General features: G+C 40.7%; 1 protein-coding gene across 1 annotated transcript in view; it reads right to left on the bottom strand.

Moving 5' to 3' along the window:
* The window catches only part of ARSB (arylsulfatase B), a 180,136-nt gene extending 168,959 nt beyond the window's left edge, over positions 1-11,177 (bottom strand). The window contains exon 1 of the mRNA XM_060009255.1: positions 10,712-11,177. Within this exon, the coding sequence (XP_059865238.1) occupies positions 10,712-11,020 (309 nt within the window). The 5' untranslated portion in view covers positions 11,021-11,177. The remainder of the gene's footprint in view (positions 1-10,711) is intronic.
* Between the last annotated feature and the right edge of the window lie 7,359 nt (positions 11,178-18,536).

The raw sequence follows: 18,536 nt of genomic DNA, 5'->3' as shown, positions 1-18,536 counted from the left end.
ATAAGAGCCCGAAGCTCAGAGAATTAAATCGCATCCCAGCTCTTTCACTAACCGTACACTAAACACTCAGCAACTGTCACGGTAATACTGTAAGCATTGTCATCAATAACACATCACGCCCTCTCACCTACATTTCAATACACTTTCTTGAGGAGATGAGGTGGCATTATACAGAACATGCACCTAAGCCTGGGCCTGCCCCCTGGAGTGGGATGTGGTACATATTAACATCAAATGACATGTATGCTGGTTCTAATCTATAGTTCTGCTGGTGCTATTAAATCCTGATTTATCACTGATTTTTTCAGATTCAAATATTGACTACTCAGACCAGACAGATTTTTGCCTCGTTTTGTTTTAAATTCATGGCAATAAACAGATACAAAGTAAACACAAAAACAAAACAAAAACCCTTCAAACTCACCATCTTTTCTTTTTAATTTATTATAAGCTATTTACTATTAAATAGTTTTCTCATAAGCTTTGACATTGTCCTGAATTTCATTTTTTTGTGTGTCTGTCCAGAGCCAATACCTTTGGAATTGTCCCTGCTGTTGCTTGATTTCACAATACCTTTCCATGCCCTCCTAAAAGAACCATGTGGAATATCTTAAATGTTAAATTAAAGTGGATTTATTTTGAAGGTGATAATATGTTCGCTATCTTGATTATGTGGTAACGGCTTCACAGGCATATACATATCAAAACTTACCAAATTGTATACTTGAAATACGTGTAGTTTATTGCATGTCAATTATACCTCAATAAAGCTGTTTAAAAATAAAAGTGAGTTTAAGTTTTCTATTTAGATTTTTATACTTTGCCTAGAAATAACTGGACACCTTCATTGGGATATATGCCAGATGCCCTTCATTTGACCTCCAAATCCCCAATCTGCCTTCTGTCCTGTCTCCAGCCTGGGAAGTTGACCTACTGGGGCCAAATCAAAGGGCTCCTGCACCTTCTGGTTCTGACTGGGTTCAGCCAATGGGGAGCCCAGACTGGGATTGGAAGGAGGGAAGAGGTGAGTGGCCCTGAGCTACCAGGCTGTCCGTATCCTGCAGGCCATCCCAAAAGTGGCCTTCTTTACAGGACTCTGTTTCTAGGTTCCGGTCACTCCTCTTTCCTTTCTTCCCCCTGGTCTAGGGGTAGTAACAGCTCCAGTGGGTTATACACTATGTCTTGTGTTTCCCCCACACATTCATACCTTTTCAAATAGTCCCTTTGCAAATAAACCCTCCCTAAATTATGCTAATTTGAATGTGCCATCTTTTCCCAGCTGGGATCCTGAATAATAAGGATGTTACAAAACCCAAGCTGGGAAAGGGAAACATTGCTCTCTAAACATACACACGCACACACACCCACATCCCTCACATAACAGAAGGATTCTGTCCACAGTTAACGCTAGAAGTTTACTCAATAGAAAATTAATCCCGGGTTCAAAAAACTTCATAATATATACTAATTGGCAACAGCAGAGGATAAAGAAGGATAATGTTTTATGGAGTTCAAAAGACCCAGTGGAAATGAATGTTATGCGCAAATTTCTTTAAATGGAAAGGTCATCCATCACATGCGGAGAATGACCTCCGATCACTCTAAAGCCCTGCCAAGGGATGCTGTGCGATTCACTTTTCCGAGGCCACATGGGCACCACACCGGGTGGTCAGCTGAAGCCTGCCTCTATTACCTGCAATCGCACAGCGTAGGGAACATTCTTCTCAGTTCCTGAGAATTTATTCAACAGGACATTTTCATGGCATTACTGGGGGAGGGGAAGCCAAAGTCTGGATGATGGCCAAAAACATGTTTTGGGTCTGTTCAAACACTGTTTGAAGCAAGGAAACTGTAGTGTGTAGAGAAGCAGTAAACAGGCGAATGAATGCAGAGCTGGTTGCAACCCAGCACTTGAGTTTAGCACAGAACTGGAGAGCCACACCACGCTTCATGGGAAAGGATGACAAGACACCAAGGAGAATCAAAAGAAAAAATAAGCGTCACTTTGGCAACCCAACAGCATTCACAACAATTTCATTCTAACACCCATCTTCAGTGTTTGGAGGGTAGGTGTTGAATGGAGAGGTTCTATAGATAATACATGAAAGTCCAAAGGGGCTACTCTCTTTCTTCCACATGTAGCTATCTCTTCTTCACTAAACCAAATCTTTGAAAAACAGCTTCTCTTAAGATTTTACTTGACTGTCAAGGATTCCCTCCACAAAGGCAAAGGGTCTACAAATTCAGTAAAGGACCTGGCTTGTCTCTGAGTTCTTTCTATGAGATAACTGATGAGAAATCCTTGTTTACATGGTTTGTTGCATGTAAAAATTTATTTGATCCTGTAAGTTATTCTGTCCCCTGTAGACCTGGAATATACTATCAGAGTGGTCTCATGAGCATAAAAGAAAAAAACCACTCTCCTGAAGGGGGGAGGAGGAAGATGGTTCCCACATCAGAACCTCTTTATTTCAGCTACACTTACAATAAACTCTCCCAGGGGCCAGGTGACCCACTGCTACATACGTGGCAATGGATGCTATTTCTCTCCAAACCTCAATAGCGTTGAGATAACTTCCAGATGAACAGAGGAAGATTCTATCCTGTCAGTCTGACCTGTGCAAGATGAACTCATTGCAACCATGTATTTGTGCAATACCTCCTCCTGCAATACTTGAAAAACCAGAAAAACAGGCAGCTCTACTATTCCACTTTATACACCAGAGAGCCTAGAGGGAAGCTTCATGACCAGAACACAATCACAGAACAGGCTGGTGGCTGGCCAGGAGTTCGGAACTGCCAGCCTGGGCCTGGGCCAGAACAGTACAGGTTTTAACCATGGTCAAGTACCACTCAGGCCACCTTAGGGTTTATCCCTGGAGATGCCCCACAGAACAAATGGATAGTGGAGAATCTGCTCACTTCCCCCTAAACCTTCTAAAAAGCCATCAGCTGCCCATGCTGCTGAAGCCAAGAGCTACAGAACACACATTATGTGTGTTAGGGGCCTGGCTTTGCCATCTGGCCTGGTCCTTCAGAACTCAGGCTGCAGAGCTGGCTGGTATCACTAGCAGTTTTAAAGGTCTATTTATTTTGGTGCTGATTAGCAAAGAGTGTAAATCTGACTAAACCACAAAGGGATGCTGTTTGTAAAAGGAATAAACAAGGCAAAAACTGTTTTACTGCCTTTCTCTGTTTAAATTATAAATCCAACCAAAAGTCCAAAATGAGAAGGAAGGAAAATATGGAGGAAAAAGACTTTTTAGAAAAGTGATATGCTTAAGGGAACAAAAGCAGAGTTACCAGACAGTAACAGCTTATGCTCAAAGTGATTCTTGGAATAATAAACCTCAAATGTCAATCAACCAAAAATTCCCATAAGTCAATGGGTCATATTCCACTCAACCCCAAACTTATTTCCTATTTCCTCTTTTCCAGTTACTTGGGAAGTAAAAAGGTAAAGATCAGATTTTTTTTTTTTTTCCAGTATCTTCAACACTTGCAGACTAAGGCCTCCAGCTGCCCCTTTCGTTTTGGGAAAATGCTCCTGGGCTCTGGCTAGGCTTAGGAAGGACACCTGGCTTCAGCAAAACAGAAGACCCATCACAGCAAGTCATCCCCAGGGTTCTCTGCGTTAAAACCCTGATGTGTTTTAGCAGGTGGCCATCTTGCTTATCAGTATGGAGCTGATGCATCCTTTACTTCTCCTCTTAAATGAGCACAGGGATAAAGACTAGCAAGTTCTTTATCTTTGGAGGCACCTATGGCCTCTGGACTACATGCTCCTCTTATCACTCACGCCTTGGATGCCTTTGCCAGGAAGTCATATGAACACTCCTAATGACTACATCTTTCCCCAAGACTCACCCCTTTCTTCCAACTCTTGACTCCTCTTTGCCCCACTTCTAATCTTAGAGTCCAGGGAAAGGTAACCAGGGACAAGAGACACTGAGAGGCAAGCACTTGGAGGGCAGGCAGGATACTGAAGACAATGAGAAAAAGCAGCAGGGAGGTGAAGGCAACCCCAGGCAGAACGGCTTCCTCTTTCACGCCACAGTATGCAATGCCCTATTCTCCCTGCAGCCGTGGGTTTTCCCTGCTCACATTCTTCAAGCAAACTTGAAGCAAAAGTCAAAAATTACCCACAATGCTCCCGCACAGCCTCCTTCCTAGAATTCCTGTTCAAGGTTCTGCTTCAGGTGTGAGTGAAAAGGCGTGAAAGTGTCTTGTCCATTTGTCAATGTGATTAAGAGAAATGTGGCGTGGGTCCCTTAAGAATGAAACCTTGGCGTCATCTTTCATTGCTTCTAACCTCTGCCAAGGTTTCAGAGTTCTGGTGGAGTGGCCCCCTCAGGTCCCAAGGTAAGAATGTTCCCAGGTGAGGACCAAAGTTACTTTACTCTTTTTTTTTCCCAGAAGGAAGTGTTTCTACTAAGGCCTACCAGTTTTGTTACCCTTTCACCTTTTAAATTTCTTAAAAAGGAAGCCAGGGCACTAGAAATGACCTGTCAACCCTAAGCAGTTAAGACAGTGAGCTCTTTCAGGAAACGCACAGGTGTTAAAACACTTAGCACGTTCATTCATTTACTTGCTCAACACCAGGTGCTTCTCCAGGTCAGAGACAAGTGAGGCAATGTCATGGAGAAGCCGGACCTGAGAACAGACAACCACGCTTAAAATGTGAACTAGGAGTGCAGAGGTGTAATGAACATTTTGTGCTGAATAAAGTCAATTTGTAAGAATAAGGAAATTCAGTATTTTCAAGTCTTTTGTTTGAACTAAAAGGGGTATGAAAATTCTATTAGAAAAGCTGAAGTATTTTTATTATTCTCCCACTCTTATAAACATCTTTATTATATGTGGTTTTTAGTTTTTATTTTTTTGGTACCCCAGGTGGGACACGAACTCACAATCCCTGGCTTAGGATGTGTGTGTTTTTTATTGAAATATATTTGATGTAAAACATTGTATAAATTTAAGGTGCAACACATGTTAATTTGATACATTTATACATTATGATAGGATTGCCATTGTAGTGATAATTAGCACTTCTATCATATTTTATAATTATCCTTTCTTTTACAGGTTGGAATCATTAAGTTCCAGTTTCCTAGCAAGTTCAATGGTTATAATACAATATTATTGTCTGTATTCACTATGCTGTGCATTAGATCTCTAAGTCTTATTTGCTATGTGTTGCAAGTTGGTACTCTTACACAACTGTCCTAACTCTGTCCTAACAAAGACAATGTAGTACTGGCATAGGATAAACATAAGGATACAAATACAAATCATATATCTGAAAAGGGTTTAGTATCCAGAATATATAAAGTGTTGGCAAGGAGGTGAGGAAATTAGAACCCACATACATTGTTGATGGGTATGCAAAATGGTACAGCTGCTATGGAAACAGTTTGGCAGTCCCTCAAAAAGTTAAACATAGAGTTGCCATATGATCTAGCATTCTACTCCTAAGTATATACCCTAGAAAACAGAAAAAAATATATATGTTCATACAAAACTTCTACATGGATGTTCACAGTGGCATTATTCATAATAGACAAAAAATGGAACAATCCAATGTCCATCAACTGATGAACGGATAAATAAAATGTTGGTGTATTCACACAATGGGATATTATTCAGCCATGAAAAGGAATAATACATATTACAACATGGATGAAAGGACATCTATTGTATGAGTCCATTTTATATGAAATGTCCAAAATAGGCAAATCCACAGAGATAGAAAGTAGATCAGTGGCTGCCAGGAATTAAGGCAAGAGGAGAATGGGGAGGAATTGCTAATGGGTTTCATCTGGGGTGATGGAAATGTTCTGAAACTAGACAGTGGTGATGGTTGCACCACCTTGTGGATATATGAAAAACCAATGACTTATATATTTAAAATGATTAATCTTGTGGCATGTGAAATATAACTTAAAAATACATATATAGGGAAATAAGCATATCATATATTGCTGGTAAGAACGTAGATTGATACAACCTACTGAAGTATAATTTTGCAATATTTATCCAAATTACAAATGCCTCTACACTTAAACCCAGAAAATTCCTCTTCTAAGAATTTACCCTACATATATATATTCAAACATGTGCAAAATGACATAGGTACAAGGTATTGACTTCAGCATTCTCTGATATATCAAAAGGCTGGAAACAACCTGCATGTCCATCATTCTGTGACTAGTTAAATAAATTATGATATATCCATCTACCAAAATATTATACAGCCATAAAAACTAATGAGGATGCTCTTTATGTAACAATATGAAATTATTTCAAATGTTAAGTTAAAAAAAATGAGGTACAAAACATTGTGAAGAGTATGCTATCATTCTGATCATTTTGGAATTTGTAGAAATAGGGAATCACTATGCTGTATACTAGGAACTAATGTAGTGTTATAGGTCAGTTATACTCCAACAAACAAACATACACAGAAATAGAGATCAGACTTGTGGTTAGCAGAGGTGGGGGGGAGGATAGATTGGATGAAGGTAGTCAAAAGGTGCAAACTTCCAGTTATAAGATAAATAAATACTAAGGAAGTAATGTACAACATGATAAATACAATTAACACGGCTGCATGTTATATATGAGAGTTGTTAAAAGAGTGAACCCTAAGTGTTCTCATCACAGGAAAAATTTTTTTCTTTTCTTTTTTATGAGATGATGGTTGTTCACTAAACTTACCATGGTAATCATTTCATGGTGCATGTTCATCAAGTCATTATGCTGTACACCTTAAACTTACACAGTGCTGTATGTCAATTACATTTCATTGAAATTGAAAAAAAAAAGAACCCCCCAAAAAAGAGTATGCTACCATTCAAATCAAAGGAGAGGGATGAATATCTACATATATATTTGCTTGTATATGCATAAAATACTTTTGGAAGGATATATACAATTTACATAGTGTTGTTTGCCTCCAAAGATAGGTAACTGTATGCCTAAGGAACAGAATGTGTGTGTGTGTGTGTGTGTGTGTGTGCACATACACCTGTGTATAGGGAGAGATTTTTGAAACTTTTGAGTTTTTAAACCATGTGAATGGATTTCCTATTCAAAATGTAAATAAAATATAGATTTTATAAAATATTTTTAAAATAATGAATGAATGAGTCATAATGCTGTGGGAAGAAAACTAACTTAAGTATATTGAGACCTGAATTTTAGTTCCTGGATTACCAGTAACTACTTAGTTCATCTGCTGATCAATCTCCCTCTCCCCTCCATCTAAACTCTATGAATTTTTCACCAACGTATGCAAGTTTTAAAAGGTTCAAATGTGAGGATTCGGAACAATTAAACGTCTCAATATAAAAGGTTGAATTCATGTTCCTTTTTAAACAAGTGCCTAGCCGCGCAGCAAGCAGCTCGTGCAACTTGTAAGGCAGTGCTGGGCAAGATTAATCTCTCTTTCTACCAGTAGATGGAGACAGTGGGTAGATAATGTGCTTTTGACAAGTTAGAAACTTGCTCTAGTGAACACAGGAGCCATCGAGTCAAAAACATTTACAGCTAGAAAGAGCCTTAGAGTTCAGCCCAACTCCAGTATTTTACAGACATGGAAAATGATGTCCTTCGAGGTCAGAGTCTGAAGGCTGACATGGCAAAGACTGAAATCCACATCTCACAACTCTTAACTGGTCCTCTTCACTAAATACTCTTATAAGCTAAAAACCTAAAATTCAGCATTTATTGGGAATACAAAATTCAATCAGTCAAAACTTGTTTATCACTTTGCACTTTTCTAATCTAAAGTTAGATGATTAAGGAAGGTGGCACCTCTATTAAAGCATGATTGTTAGGTTCACAGATACGACTATTAAGCAGTTCTTTCAAGTACCTAATTTTGAAATAGTCAACAAATTTCCTCATTTTATTGTCTAAAATTATGCACAACACATGACTCATTTTGAAATGAAACCTCTCTCCCCATTTTCACTTTACATTTAACATAAGGAATTCCTAACTTGAAATCTAATGGGTTAATTTTTTTCATCGAGATGTTTAGGAATGACCTATATGTCAAAAAATAAGAGAGATTAGTTAGTAAATAGGAAGCAGCTCTTGCGATGATGTTTTTAATAATTCTGAGTAGGCGATGTAGTGTAGTGGTTATAGAGCTACTGCCTGGTTCAAATCCTGATTCACAACTTACCAGCCCTGTGACCCTGGGCAACTTTCTTAACCCCTTCCTCAGTTTCTTTGTTATCAGATAGAGATGATAATAGTAGTACCTACTTCATCGGGGTGCTGTAAGAGTTAAATTAACTAATACATGTAAAATGCTTAGAATGGTACCAGAATATAGTATCTGAGGCCAGTGAGGCTCCTTCGCTCTCCCAGAAATACTGACTCTTTTAAAAGAGGATGGTTGCTAACCAAAGGTAATTTCTAATTGAGTCTCTTGAACTCAAACAGAACAGGGGAGAAAAGCCAAGCAAAATGTTTGGGGAGGCTAGCTTGCTACACTGATTGGCCTCTAAACACTTTTGGATAAGCAGCCTCTACCTTCACTTCTTAACCTCAGGGTACTCTAAATACTCATTTTTTTGTTTTGTTTTGTTTCTTCCCAGGATGGAATGTTGGTGACTGATCAGGGAGGATGTTCAGAGGCAAAAGCAGTCTGAACAAGTTTTTTAAGTGTGGTATTTGTTTTCCTTTTCAAGACTGTTGGAAGGGAGGAAGTTGGAGAAATGAATGGCCCTCCCATTCTTCTGCAATTTGAGTTCAGTTCTCTTACTTCAGATCAAATGCAGAACCATTTGGGCAGACCCTGTCTTCCCTCCTTTCCCTTCTTTATTCAGACGTTCTTGTACTCCTACAAAGTGTCCAGTGTGACATTTGCATCAGAGCAGAGATTCCTGATTCCACGTAGCAGCCAGTTAGAATTGCGGAAAGTACTTAGGGCTGATGGTGAAGGGAACCATCCTTTACCTCCACTGCAAACCTTGACTTACTTTTCACTCCGTAGTAAAACTCTATCATTTCTGTTTCTAAAAGTCTTCAGACCACTGTGCTAATCTTTATTGCAAGTGAACCCTCCCTTCCCTTGATCTCAGGACAACATGAGGCTAGGGTTGATCTGAAAGGCTACATGAACACAGATTTGGGAGGGCAAGGTTCAGGCACATCCCTGTGACTTTCACAGTAAGGGCCCAAAGTATGGCTGTTGAACAAACAGTGCATACAAACTACCTGTTTATTGTATATTTAACATGGTCATAATCACAAAATGTCAATCTTATTCAGATTAAGAAAAAAGAAGAGTCCAATTTTAGAGGCCTGAGATGACTAGTGGATGCAGGAAAGGCACAAAACCCAGTTTTACCACTTTCTAGCTGTGTGATACTGCCAACTAAAAACTGGCACTTGTCATCTGACTCTACAAGGACTAAGTCACTGGCCACTACAGCCGCTGACCTTCAACCCCCCCTCCGAGAGGAGTTCAGGGTGGAGATCAGGAGCAAGGCGCTCTGTGCTCCAGGAAAAACTGGCAGGACGGGCCTTCAGATAGTTAGATATTTTCAGGAGAAGGTTTTATCAGCCCAATTCTTGCACCTCCTCATATCTAGAAAAGCACTAAAATCATTAACAGTGACATCTGCTCCTCGTGACTAGCAGCAGGCCTCCGCGAAAACGTGTACTTGACCGTACGCACCCCCTTCACTAAAGTCATATGTAACACTGACCTTTCCCCCCACCTCTTTGGAGCAGTTTCTCAGAGCTATCTGAAATGCTGTCTCCCAGGCTATAGCCCTCACCTTGCTCCAAATAAAATTTCATTCACAACTCTTACACTGTGCACTTTTTTCAATTAATAATTCTTAACATGTCATTGAACCTCTACAGGTTTACTGCCTAATGTGTAAAAGGGGATTAAAAATAACAGCTAGCTCACAGGCTGTTTCAAGAATTAACTTTAAAAACAGTAAAGCACTATGCAAATGTTCTTGATATTCTTCGTTATCTAATGTATGCGTGCTCTCTACAAATATACTTTACTCTGTTAACTACAGAGAAGTTTTAAAAGAGATAATGAAGATGCTCAGAGGAGTCCAATACAGGTTACATCTGAAGGGAAAGTCAGCAGCCCAAGAAAAATCAACTTGGTTTTCACTGCAGGGCTGCTGAGAACTTGGAAAAATAAATCTTTGGTCGGGCAGTCCTAACCTATGACCGCTGGGTTTACAGAAACCAAAAGCGCACCCACTGCGAGCTCTCCTTCGTTTTAACGCTCCTCCCCACCCAGCTTTCCTGGCTCCCCATCTCTCTCTGCTTCACTCCTGGGTGCCCCGCCTGCTCGCTCTCCATCCTCCCACTTCAAGACCGCTCGGCAAAGTCCATTCGGACCTTCAGCCTACTGACTCGCAGTGCCCCGCATCTGGCATTGCCCAGAAACCCCTTCACCCCGACCTTTTGAAAACGTAACACAGAAACACCACCCGGAGAGGTGGGGCGCCGGGGGAAGAGCGGCGCCCTGGAGCCGGGCATGCGCAGAGGCCGCCGCGGGCTGCGGGCCTGAGCGAAGCAAGTACAGAGCTGCTAGGGCCAGAAGCCGTCTCTTTGGGACCCGGTTCGGGGAACCGATCCCGGCTGGTCGGCACCCGCCCAGGGCTCGAGACCCATTTCTAAGAGGCTCGCGGGCCGGCCGCGGGCCGCCGGGGGCGCTGCGTACCTGGTAGCGGCCGGTGAGCAGCTGGCTCCGCGACGGCGTGCACAGCGGCTGCGTGTAGTAGTTGTCTAGCAGCACCCCGGCGGCCGCCAGCGCGTCCAGGTGCGGTGTGCGGATTTCCGAGCCGTGGAAGCCCACGTCGTTCCAGCCCAGGTCGTCCGCCAGCACGAAGACGAGGTGGGGCGGCCGGCCAGCCCCGGCGCCTGAGACCGGCGGCGGCGGCAGCAGCAGCAGCAGCGGAAGGACGGCGGGGAGGAGCGGCCTCCGCGGCCCGGGGCCTCGGGGCAGGCTCGCCGCGCTGCGCGGGCCCATCCTGCGCCGCCCGCGGTGCCCGCGCCTGTGGCGCCCCCGGGCCCCGGGCACTGCTTATAGAATCAGGAACTGGGCGGCCGGGGCCTGCCCCGCCCCAGCACGGGATTTCACCCCTAGCAGGCCGCAGGCAGGAGAGGCCCGGCGCCAGAGCCTCCGCCGCCTCTGACCCGGGCCGGGGCCGGTGTGGTGGGGGAGGAGCCAGAGAAGAACTCGGGCAGCCCTTGCTGCCGTGCTCCGTTGATGCTTGATAGGAGCTAAGATCTCTTATCTTTTACGATGCCTCGTGGCATCGTAAAAGAGGAGCAGATTTGTTCTTTGTACTAACTCTTCACAGCTTACAAAGCATATTTCACAGCCCTCATCTCTTTAAATCTCGGAGCAACCCTGGCAGCTAGGAATCACAATTATTGCCTTTTTTCTTTTTTTTCCAGAATAAACAAGCTTGTGTAGTTGGTGGAGCCTAACCCAAACCCAGTTCCGACTCCAGATCTTGAGCTACGAGGTTTTAAAGGTCGTGAAAGAATCATTTCTAGCAGAATTATTTCTAGCAAAAGAACCCAGCCTCGTGCAGGTGCGGGGACGATGAAGAGGCAGAGGTCTGGGTGATGTTTCCGATTCATTTAAGAACAGCGTACGCCTGTGAAGCCATTTCCTCCTCACTAGCAAAAAGGGGTCAAATACACACTCCGACTGCACGGTGCCCTTTTGAAGGTGCAGTTTTACTTAGGTTGCCCTGGCTCTTGATTGGCGTGCTGTGTGGCCATTGAGTAGCTTATTAGTTTGTCCGGTTCATGAGCCCTTTAAGAGCTGGCTCCCCCAGAATCAAATAGTGAACCAAAGAAGTATAGTATCTAATTTGCCTGAAATAACCTGTGGATGGAAGGAAAAATTCCCTTAGCCACATGCTCATTGAATTGAAGTTAGCCTTATGACCAGTATATTCCCATTGTCATCAAGACTCTGCCTACTCTGTGTCTGGAGATACACAATAACTGTTAACAGTAGTAGGGGAAGAAGTTTTGCACAGCATCCTTTCAAGTTATCTGCATCTGATTCCATGGGAATCGTTTTACAACTTTATAGGCTGTAGATAACCGGTAGCGATGGAAACTAATTCTTGTTTATACAGATGCAAATGAATTCTATCCAGTGGAATGGCATCCTCACCACCTCCGGAAAAAAGTTTTGCCTCCACTTACACATTTACTTAATATTCCTGATCTGGTCCTTGGATTGTCCTTTGAACTGGTGTTAACACCTTACCCATTTTCTCATTAATGTTAAATAAAATCTTTAACATGTATTCATTTTTATATATGTATTAGGGTCACGATTTAACCTTTTTTTGAAAATTATTCTTTAATATGTGGAATGTTTCCCTCTTACATACATAGAATTTTTTTTTTCTTTGTATGAAGTAGATTAGTTTATGTTACATCCACTTTTCACCACTGGTGGAATCAATGAAATTTAAGAGGAAAAAAAATTTTAATTTAGCATTAAAGTAAAAAGAAAAATTTTGAAGCGCTGTTTGACTCTCATTAGGTTAAGTCTTGAAAATTCCATTTAAAGACCCTGTAGGAGATCTTATAGGGCTGAGAATTTTCCACGGTGGCACTTGTACGCCCCTCTCTCCGTAACTGTTCCTCTCTAGGCTTCCTGATAGAAATCAAACTGCCGGAACAATGGCTGCTAATCTGCAGGAACAATTCCTCCTTTGACCAACTGCTCCAGAAACTACTAAACTTTCACTGAGCCTTCCCATGTCCTGAATTTTCAAATAAAAGCTTATGCAAATAGTGCTCTGGAAATGTGCACATCAGCTAATTAATAAGCTAATTAATTCTATTTTTTATCTATGTATTGAACACCCATGATGTGCGTACTGGCTAGTTATTGTAAAATCTCTGAAATGGAGTTAGTCTGTTGTTTCCTTATGGGCTTGAGCAGAAATACTGCAAAAACGATGTTGTCTTCTCAATGCTTCATATTAAGAGGCACATGTTGATTTGCTTTAGTATTTGATAACTTTGTTAAGGCCACCATTTCTCCCTGTAAAGTTACTATTTTCCCCTTGTAATTAATCATTATTTTATGGGGAGATACTCTGAGAATATGTATGTATTCTGTTAGTACTAAAACTTTTGCTTATTGGTTTTAGCACTTGCTAAAACTAATGCTTCTTGCTTCAATCAATATTAGGATGATTGCCAAATGGTGATTTTCTAATTCTATCATTCTTTCTATAATTTATCAGTTGTCTTTCTACTGTAAGGAAGAACTTTGCATTCTTCCCCATTTGTTTATTTATTTGTTTCACTCTGAACTCATAGATTATTATTTTAATCAGTATGCTATAATACTTTATTTCAGTGCTCAACTTTTCTCTGATTTGGCCAGTGGGAGCCCCTTCAGTCTGGCTCTTGTATCCTTTTGGCATGTCCTCTTTAATCTTTGAGTACTCCCTCACTTCTTTTTTTTTTTTTTTTTTTTGCGGTACGCGGGCCTCTCACTGTTGTGGCCTCTCCCGCTGCGGAGCACAGGCTCCGGACGCGCGGGCTCAGCGGCCATGGCTCATGGGCCCAGCCGCTCCGCGGCATGTGGAATCTTCCCGGACTGCGGCACGAACCCGTGTCCCGTGCATCGGCAGGCAGACTCTCAACCACTGCACCACCAGGGAAGCCCATCCCCTCACTTTTTGATACAACAAGATATTCTAGATTCATCTTGTACTTTTCCTTCCCTAACCCTGGAATCAGCCATTTCTCGAAGGAACCGCAATTCCTTTTAGTGGAGGATGGCTTCTAGAAACCAAGATCTGTGCTATAGGTGTACTAATTGTTACTGGGCTGTCACTACTTGTAGGACCTCCCACTAAAGATGGAAACTAGGACTTCCCTGGTGGCTCAGTGGTTAAGAATCTGCCTGCCAATGCAAGGGACATGGGTTCAGGCCCTGGTCTGGGATGATCCCACATGCCGCGGAGCAACTAAGCCCATGCACCACAACTACTGAGCCTGCGTGCCACAACTACTGAAGCCCGCACACCCAGAGCCCATGCTCCGCAACAAGAGAAGCCACTGCAATGAGAAGCCCACGCACCGCAACAAAGAGTAGCCCCCGCTCACCGCAACTAGAGAAAGCTAACACGCAGCACTGAAGACCCAACACAGCCAAAGATAAATAAATATATATATATATATTAAAAAAAGATGGAAACTAGATATATGTGTACACATATACATTATTTATATATATAAACACACATATTATATAGATACATATGTATAGATATAAAACCATGAGTTCATAGTGAACACCTCCAATGCTATTTTCCCCTCTTCCATATGTGTATGGGTTGTATCAATTTTCACTATCACCAGCCATTAAAAAATGCTATGCTTTTTAATTTTTGCCAATCTGATAAGAGAAATGGTATTTCAGTATAGTTTTTGTTTGTTTTTCTTTTTGTATTTCTCTTATTATGAGTAAGGTTAAACATCTTTTCATATGTTGAAGGGACATTTTTACATCATTTTTCTGAATTGTCCATGTCATTCTCAATTGGGTTTTTGGTCATTTTCCCCTCAGTTTTAAGAGTTCTTTCTATATTCGATATATCACCTCTTTGTGATTTATATCACAAATATTTTCTCCCAGTTTGTCAATTGTCAAATGTTTTGCGGTACGCGGGCCTGTCACTGTTGTGGCCTCTCCCGTTGCGGAGCACAGGCTCCGGACGCGCAGGCTCAGCGGCCATGACTCACGAGCCTAGCCGGTCCGTGGCATGTGGGATCTTCCCGGACCGGGGCATGAACCCGTGTCTCCTGCATCGGCAGGCGGACTCTCAACCACTGCGCCACTAGGGAAGCCCCAAAGTTATTTTTTATGTAGGCAAGTTTATCAGTATTTTCTTGTTGTACTGCATATGGATTTGAGTTAGACTTTCCTTACACTAATGTTTAAGTCAAATTCACCCATATTTTTCTTTCTAGTACTTGTATGGTTTCAGTTTTTACATTTAAATCCCTGATCTATTGGCATTTATTTTTGTGTATGATGTGAGATAGGGATCTAATTTTATCTTTTTCCAAATGGCTACTCAGTTATCCCACCTCCACTCATAAAGAAGTCCATCATTGCCCCAGTGATATGAGATGCCACCTTTATCATATGCTTAATTTCCATATATACTTGGGTCTATTTCTGGGCTCTTTATTCTGTTCTATTCCACTGGACTACCTGTTGACTCATGGACTCAGTACCACACCATTTCAGTTACAGAGGCTTTACAGTGTTTTAATGAGTGATAGGGACAGTGACTCCTCAGAACTTTTAATTTTTAATATTTTCCTAACTATTCCTGCATGTTTTAATATAAACTTTAATATAAACATGTCCAGTTCCACAAAAATGTTTATTGGTATTTTTATTGGAATTGCATTAAATTTATAAACTAAGGGACAACTGAAATCTTTATGATATGAAGTTCCATATCTAAAATGAAAGGGTATATTTCATTTATTAAGGTCTACTTTTGTGTTTTTTAGAAGTTTTAAATTTTTCCTCATATCAGTTTTATACTTTTAAAAAAATATATCTTTATTGGAGTATAATTGCTTTACAATGGTGTGTTAGTTTCTGCTTTATAACAAAGTGAACCAGCTACACATATACATATATCCCCATATCTCCTCCCTCTTGCGTCTCCCTCCCACCCTCCCTATCCCACTCCTCTAGGTGGACACAAAGCAACAAGCTGATCTCCCTGTCCTATGCAGCTTCCCAGTAGCTATCTATTTTACATTTGGTAGTTTATATATGTCCATGCCACTCTCTCACTTTGTCCCAGCTTACACTTCCCCCTTCCCGTGTCCTCAAGTCCATTCTCTACATCTGCGTGTTTATTCCTGTCCTGCCCCTAGGTTCTTCAGAACCATTTTTTTAAAATTCCATATATATGTGTTAGCATACGGTATTTATTTTTCTCTTACTTCACTCTGTATGACAGTCTCTAGGTCCATCCACTTCACTACAAATAACTCAATTTTGTTCCTTTTTATGGCTGAGTGATGTTCCATTGTATATATATATATATATATATATATATATATACCACATCTTCTTTATCCATTCATCTGTCGATGGACACTTAGGTTGCTTCCATGTCCTGGCTATTGTAAATAGAGCTGCAATGAACAAAGTGGTACATGACTCTTTTTGAATTATGGTTTTCTTAGGGTATATGTCCAGTAGTGGGATTGCTGGGTCATATGGTAGTTCTATTTTTAGTTTTTTAAGGAACTTCCATACTGTTCTCCATAGTGGCTGTATCAATTTACATTCCCACCAACAGTGCAAGAGGGTTCCCTTTTCTCCACACCCTCTCCAGCATTTATTGTTTATTTTTTTAAAGTACAGAGTTTTTTTTTTAAATTATTAGAACTTTTAAAACCCACAATCATAATTATCTTGTGTCTTTGGAGAAGAGGAAAAAAACGGCAGATTATTTTTTCTTGAATTTTTGAATTTTATTTATTTATTTTTACAGCAGGTTCTTATTAGTCATCAATTTTATACACATCAGTGTATACATGTCAATCCTAATCGCCCAATTCATCACACCACCACCACCACCCCCTTCAGCTTTCCCCCCTTGGTATCCATATGTTTGTTCTCTACACCTGTGTCTCAATTTCTGCCCTGCAAACCAGTTCATCTGTACCATTTTTCTAGGTTCCACATATATGCGTTAATATACAATATTTGTTTTTCTCTTTCTGAATTACATCACTTTGTATGACAGTCTGTAGATCCATCCACGTCTCAACAAACGACCCAATTTCGTTCCTTTTTATGGCTGACTAATATTCCATTGTGCATATGTACCACATCTTCTTTATCCATTCGTCTATTGATGGGCATTTAGGTTGCTTCCATGACCTGGCTATTGTAAATAGTGCTGCAATGAACATTGGGGTGCATGTGTCTGTTTGAATTGTGGTTTTCTCTGGGTATATGCCCAGTAGTGCGATTGCTGGATCATATGGTAATTCTATTTTTAGTTTTTTAAGGAACCTCCATACTGTTCTCCATAATGGCTGTATCAATTTACATTCCCAGCAACAGTGCAAGAGGGTTCCCTTTTCTCCACACCCTCTCCAGCATTTGTTGTTTATAGATTTCCTGATGATGCCCATCTAACTGGTGTTAGGTGATACCTCATTGTAGTTTTGATTTGCATTTCTCTAATAATGAGTGATGTCGAGCAGCTTTTCATGTGCTTCTTGGCCATCTGTGTGTCTTCTTTAGAGAAATGTCTATTTAGGTCTTCTGCCCATTTTTGGATTCGGTTGTTTGTTTTTTACATATTGAGCTGCATGAGCTGTTTATATATTTTGTAGATTAATCCTTTGTCCATTGATTCATTTGCAAATATTTTCTCCCATTCTGAGGGTTGTCTTTTCGTCTTGTTTATGGTTTCCTTTGCTGTGCAAAAGCTTTGAAGTTTCATTGCATCCCATTTGTTTGTTTTTATTTCCATTACTCTAGGAGGTGGATCAAAAAACATCTTGTGGTGATTTATGTAAAAGAGTGTTCTTCCTATATTTTCCTCTAAGAATTTTATAGTGTCTGGTCTTACATTTAGGTCTCTAATCCATTTTGAGTTTATTTTTGTGTATGGTATTAGGGAGTGTTCTAATTTCATTCTTTTACATGTAGCTTTCCAGTTTTCCCAGCACCACTTACTGAAGAGACTATCTTTTCTCCATTGTATATCCTTACCTCCTTTGTCATAGATTAGTTGACCATAGGTGTGTGGGTTTATCTCTGGGCTTTCTATCTTGTTCCATTGATCTATGTTTCTGTTTTTGTGCCAGTACCATATTGTCTTGACTACTGTAGCTTTATAGTATAGTCTGAATTCAGGGAGTCTGATTCCTCCAGCTCCGTTTTTTCCCCTCAAGACTGCTTTGGCTATTCGGGGTCTTTGTGTCTCCATACGAATTTTAAGATTTTTTGTTCTAGTTCCGTGAAAAATGCCATTGGTAATTTGATAGGGATTGCATTGAATCTGTAGATTGCTTTGGGTAGTATAGTCATTTTCACAATATTGATTCATATCCAAGAACATGGTATATCTCTCCATCTGTTGGTATCATCTTTAATTTCTTTCACCAGTGTCTTATAGTTTTCTGCATACAGGTCTTTTGTCTCCTTGGGTTGGTTTATTCCTAGGTATTTTATTCTTTTTGTTGCAATGGTAAATGGGAGTGTTTCCATAATTCCTCTTTCAGATTTTTCATCATTAGTGTATAGGAATGCAAGAGATTTCTGTGCATTAATTTTGTATCTGGCAACTTTACCAAATTCATTGATTAGCTCTAGCAGTTTTCTGGTAGCATCTTTAGGATTCTCTATGTATAGTATCATGTCATCTGCAAACAGTGACAGTTTTACTTCTTCTTTTCCAATTTGTATTCCTTTTATTTCTTTTTCCTCTCTGATTGCTGTG

The sequence above is a fragment of the Delphinus delphis genome, chromosome 3 (assembly GCF_949987515.2).
Source record: "Delphinus delphis chromosome 3, mDelDel1.2, whole genome shotgun sequence".
Lineage (NCBI taxonomy): Eukaryota > Metazoa > Chordata > Mammalia > Artiodactyla > Delphinidae > Delphinus > Delphinus delphis.
The sequence above is the reverse complement of the archived record's forward strand: the minus strand, read 5'-3'. Positions and strand labels throughout refer to the sequence as shown.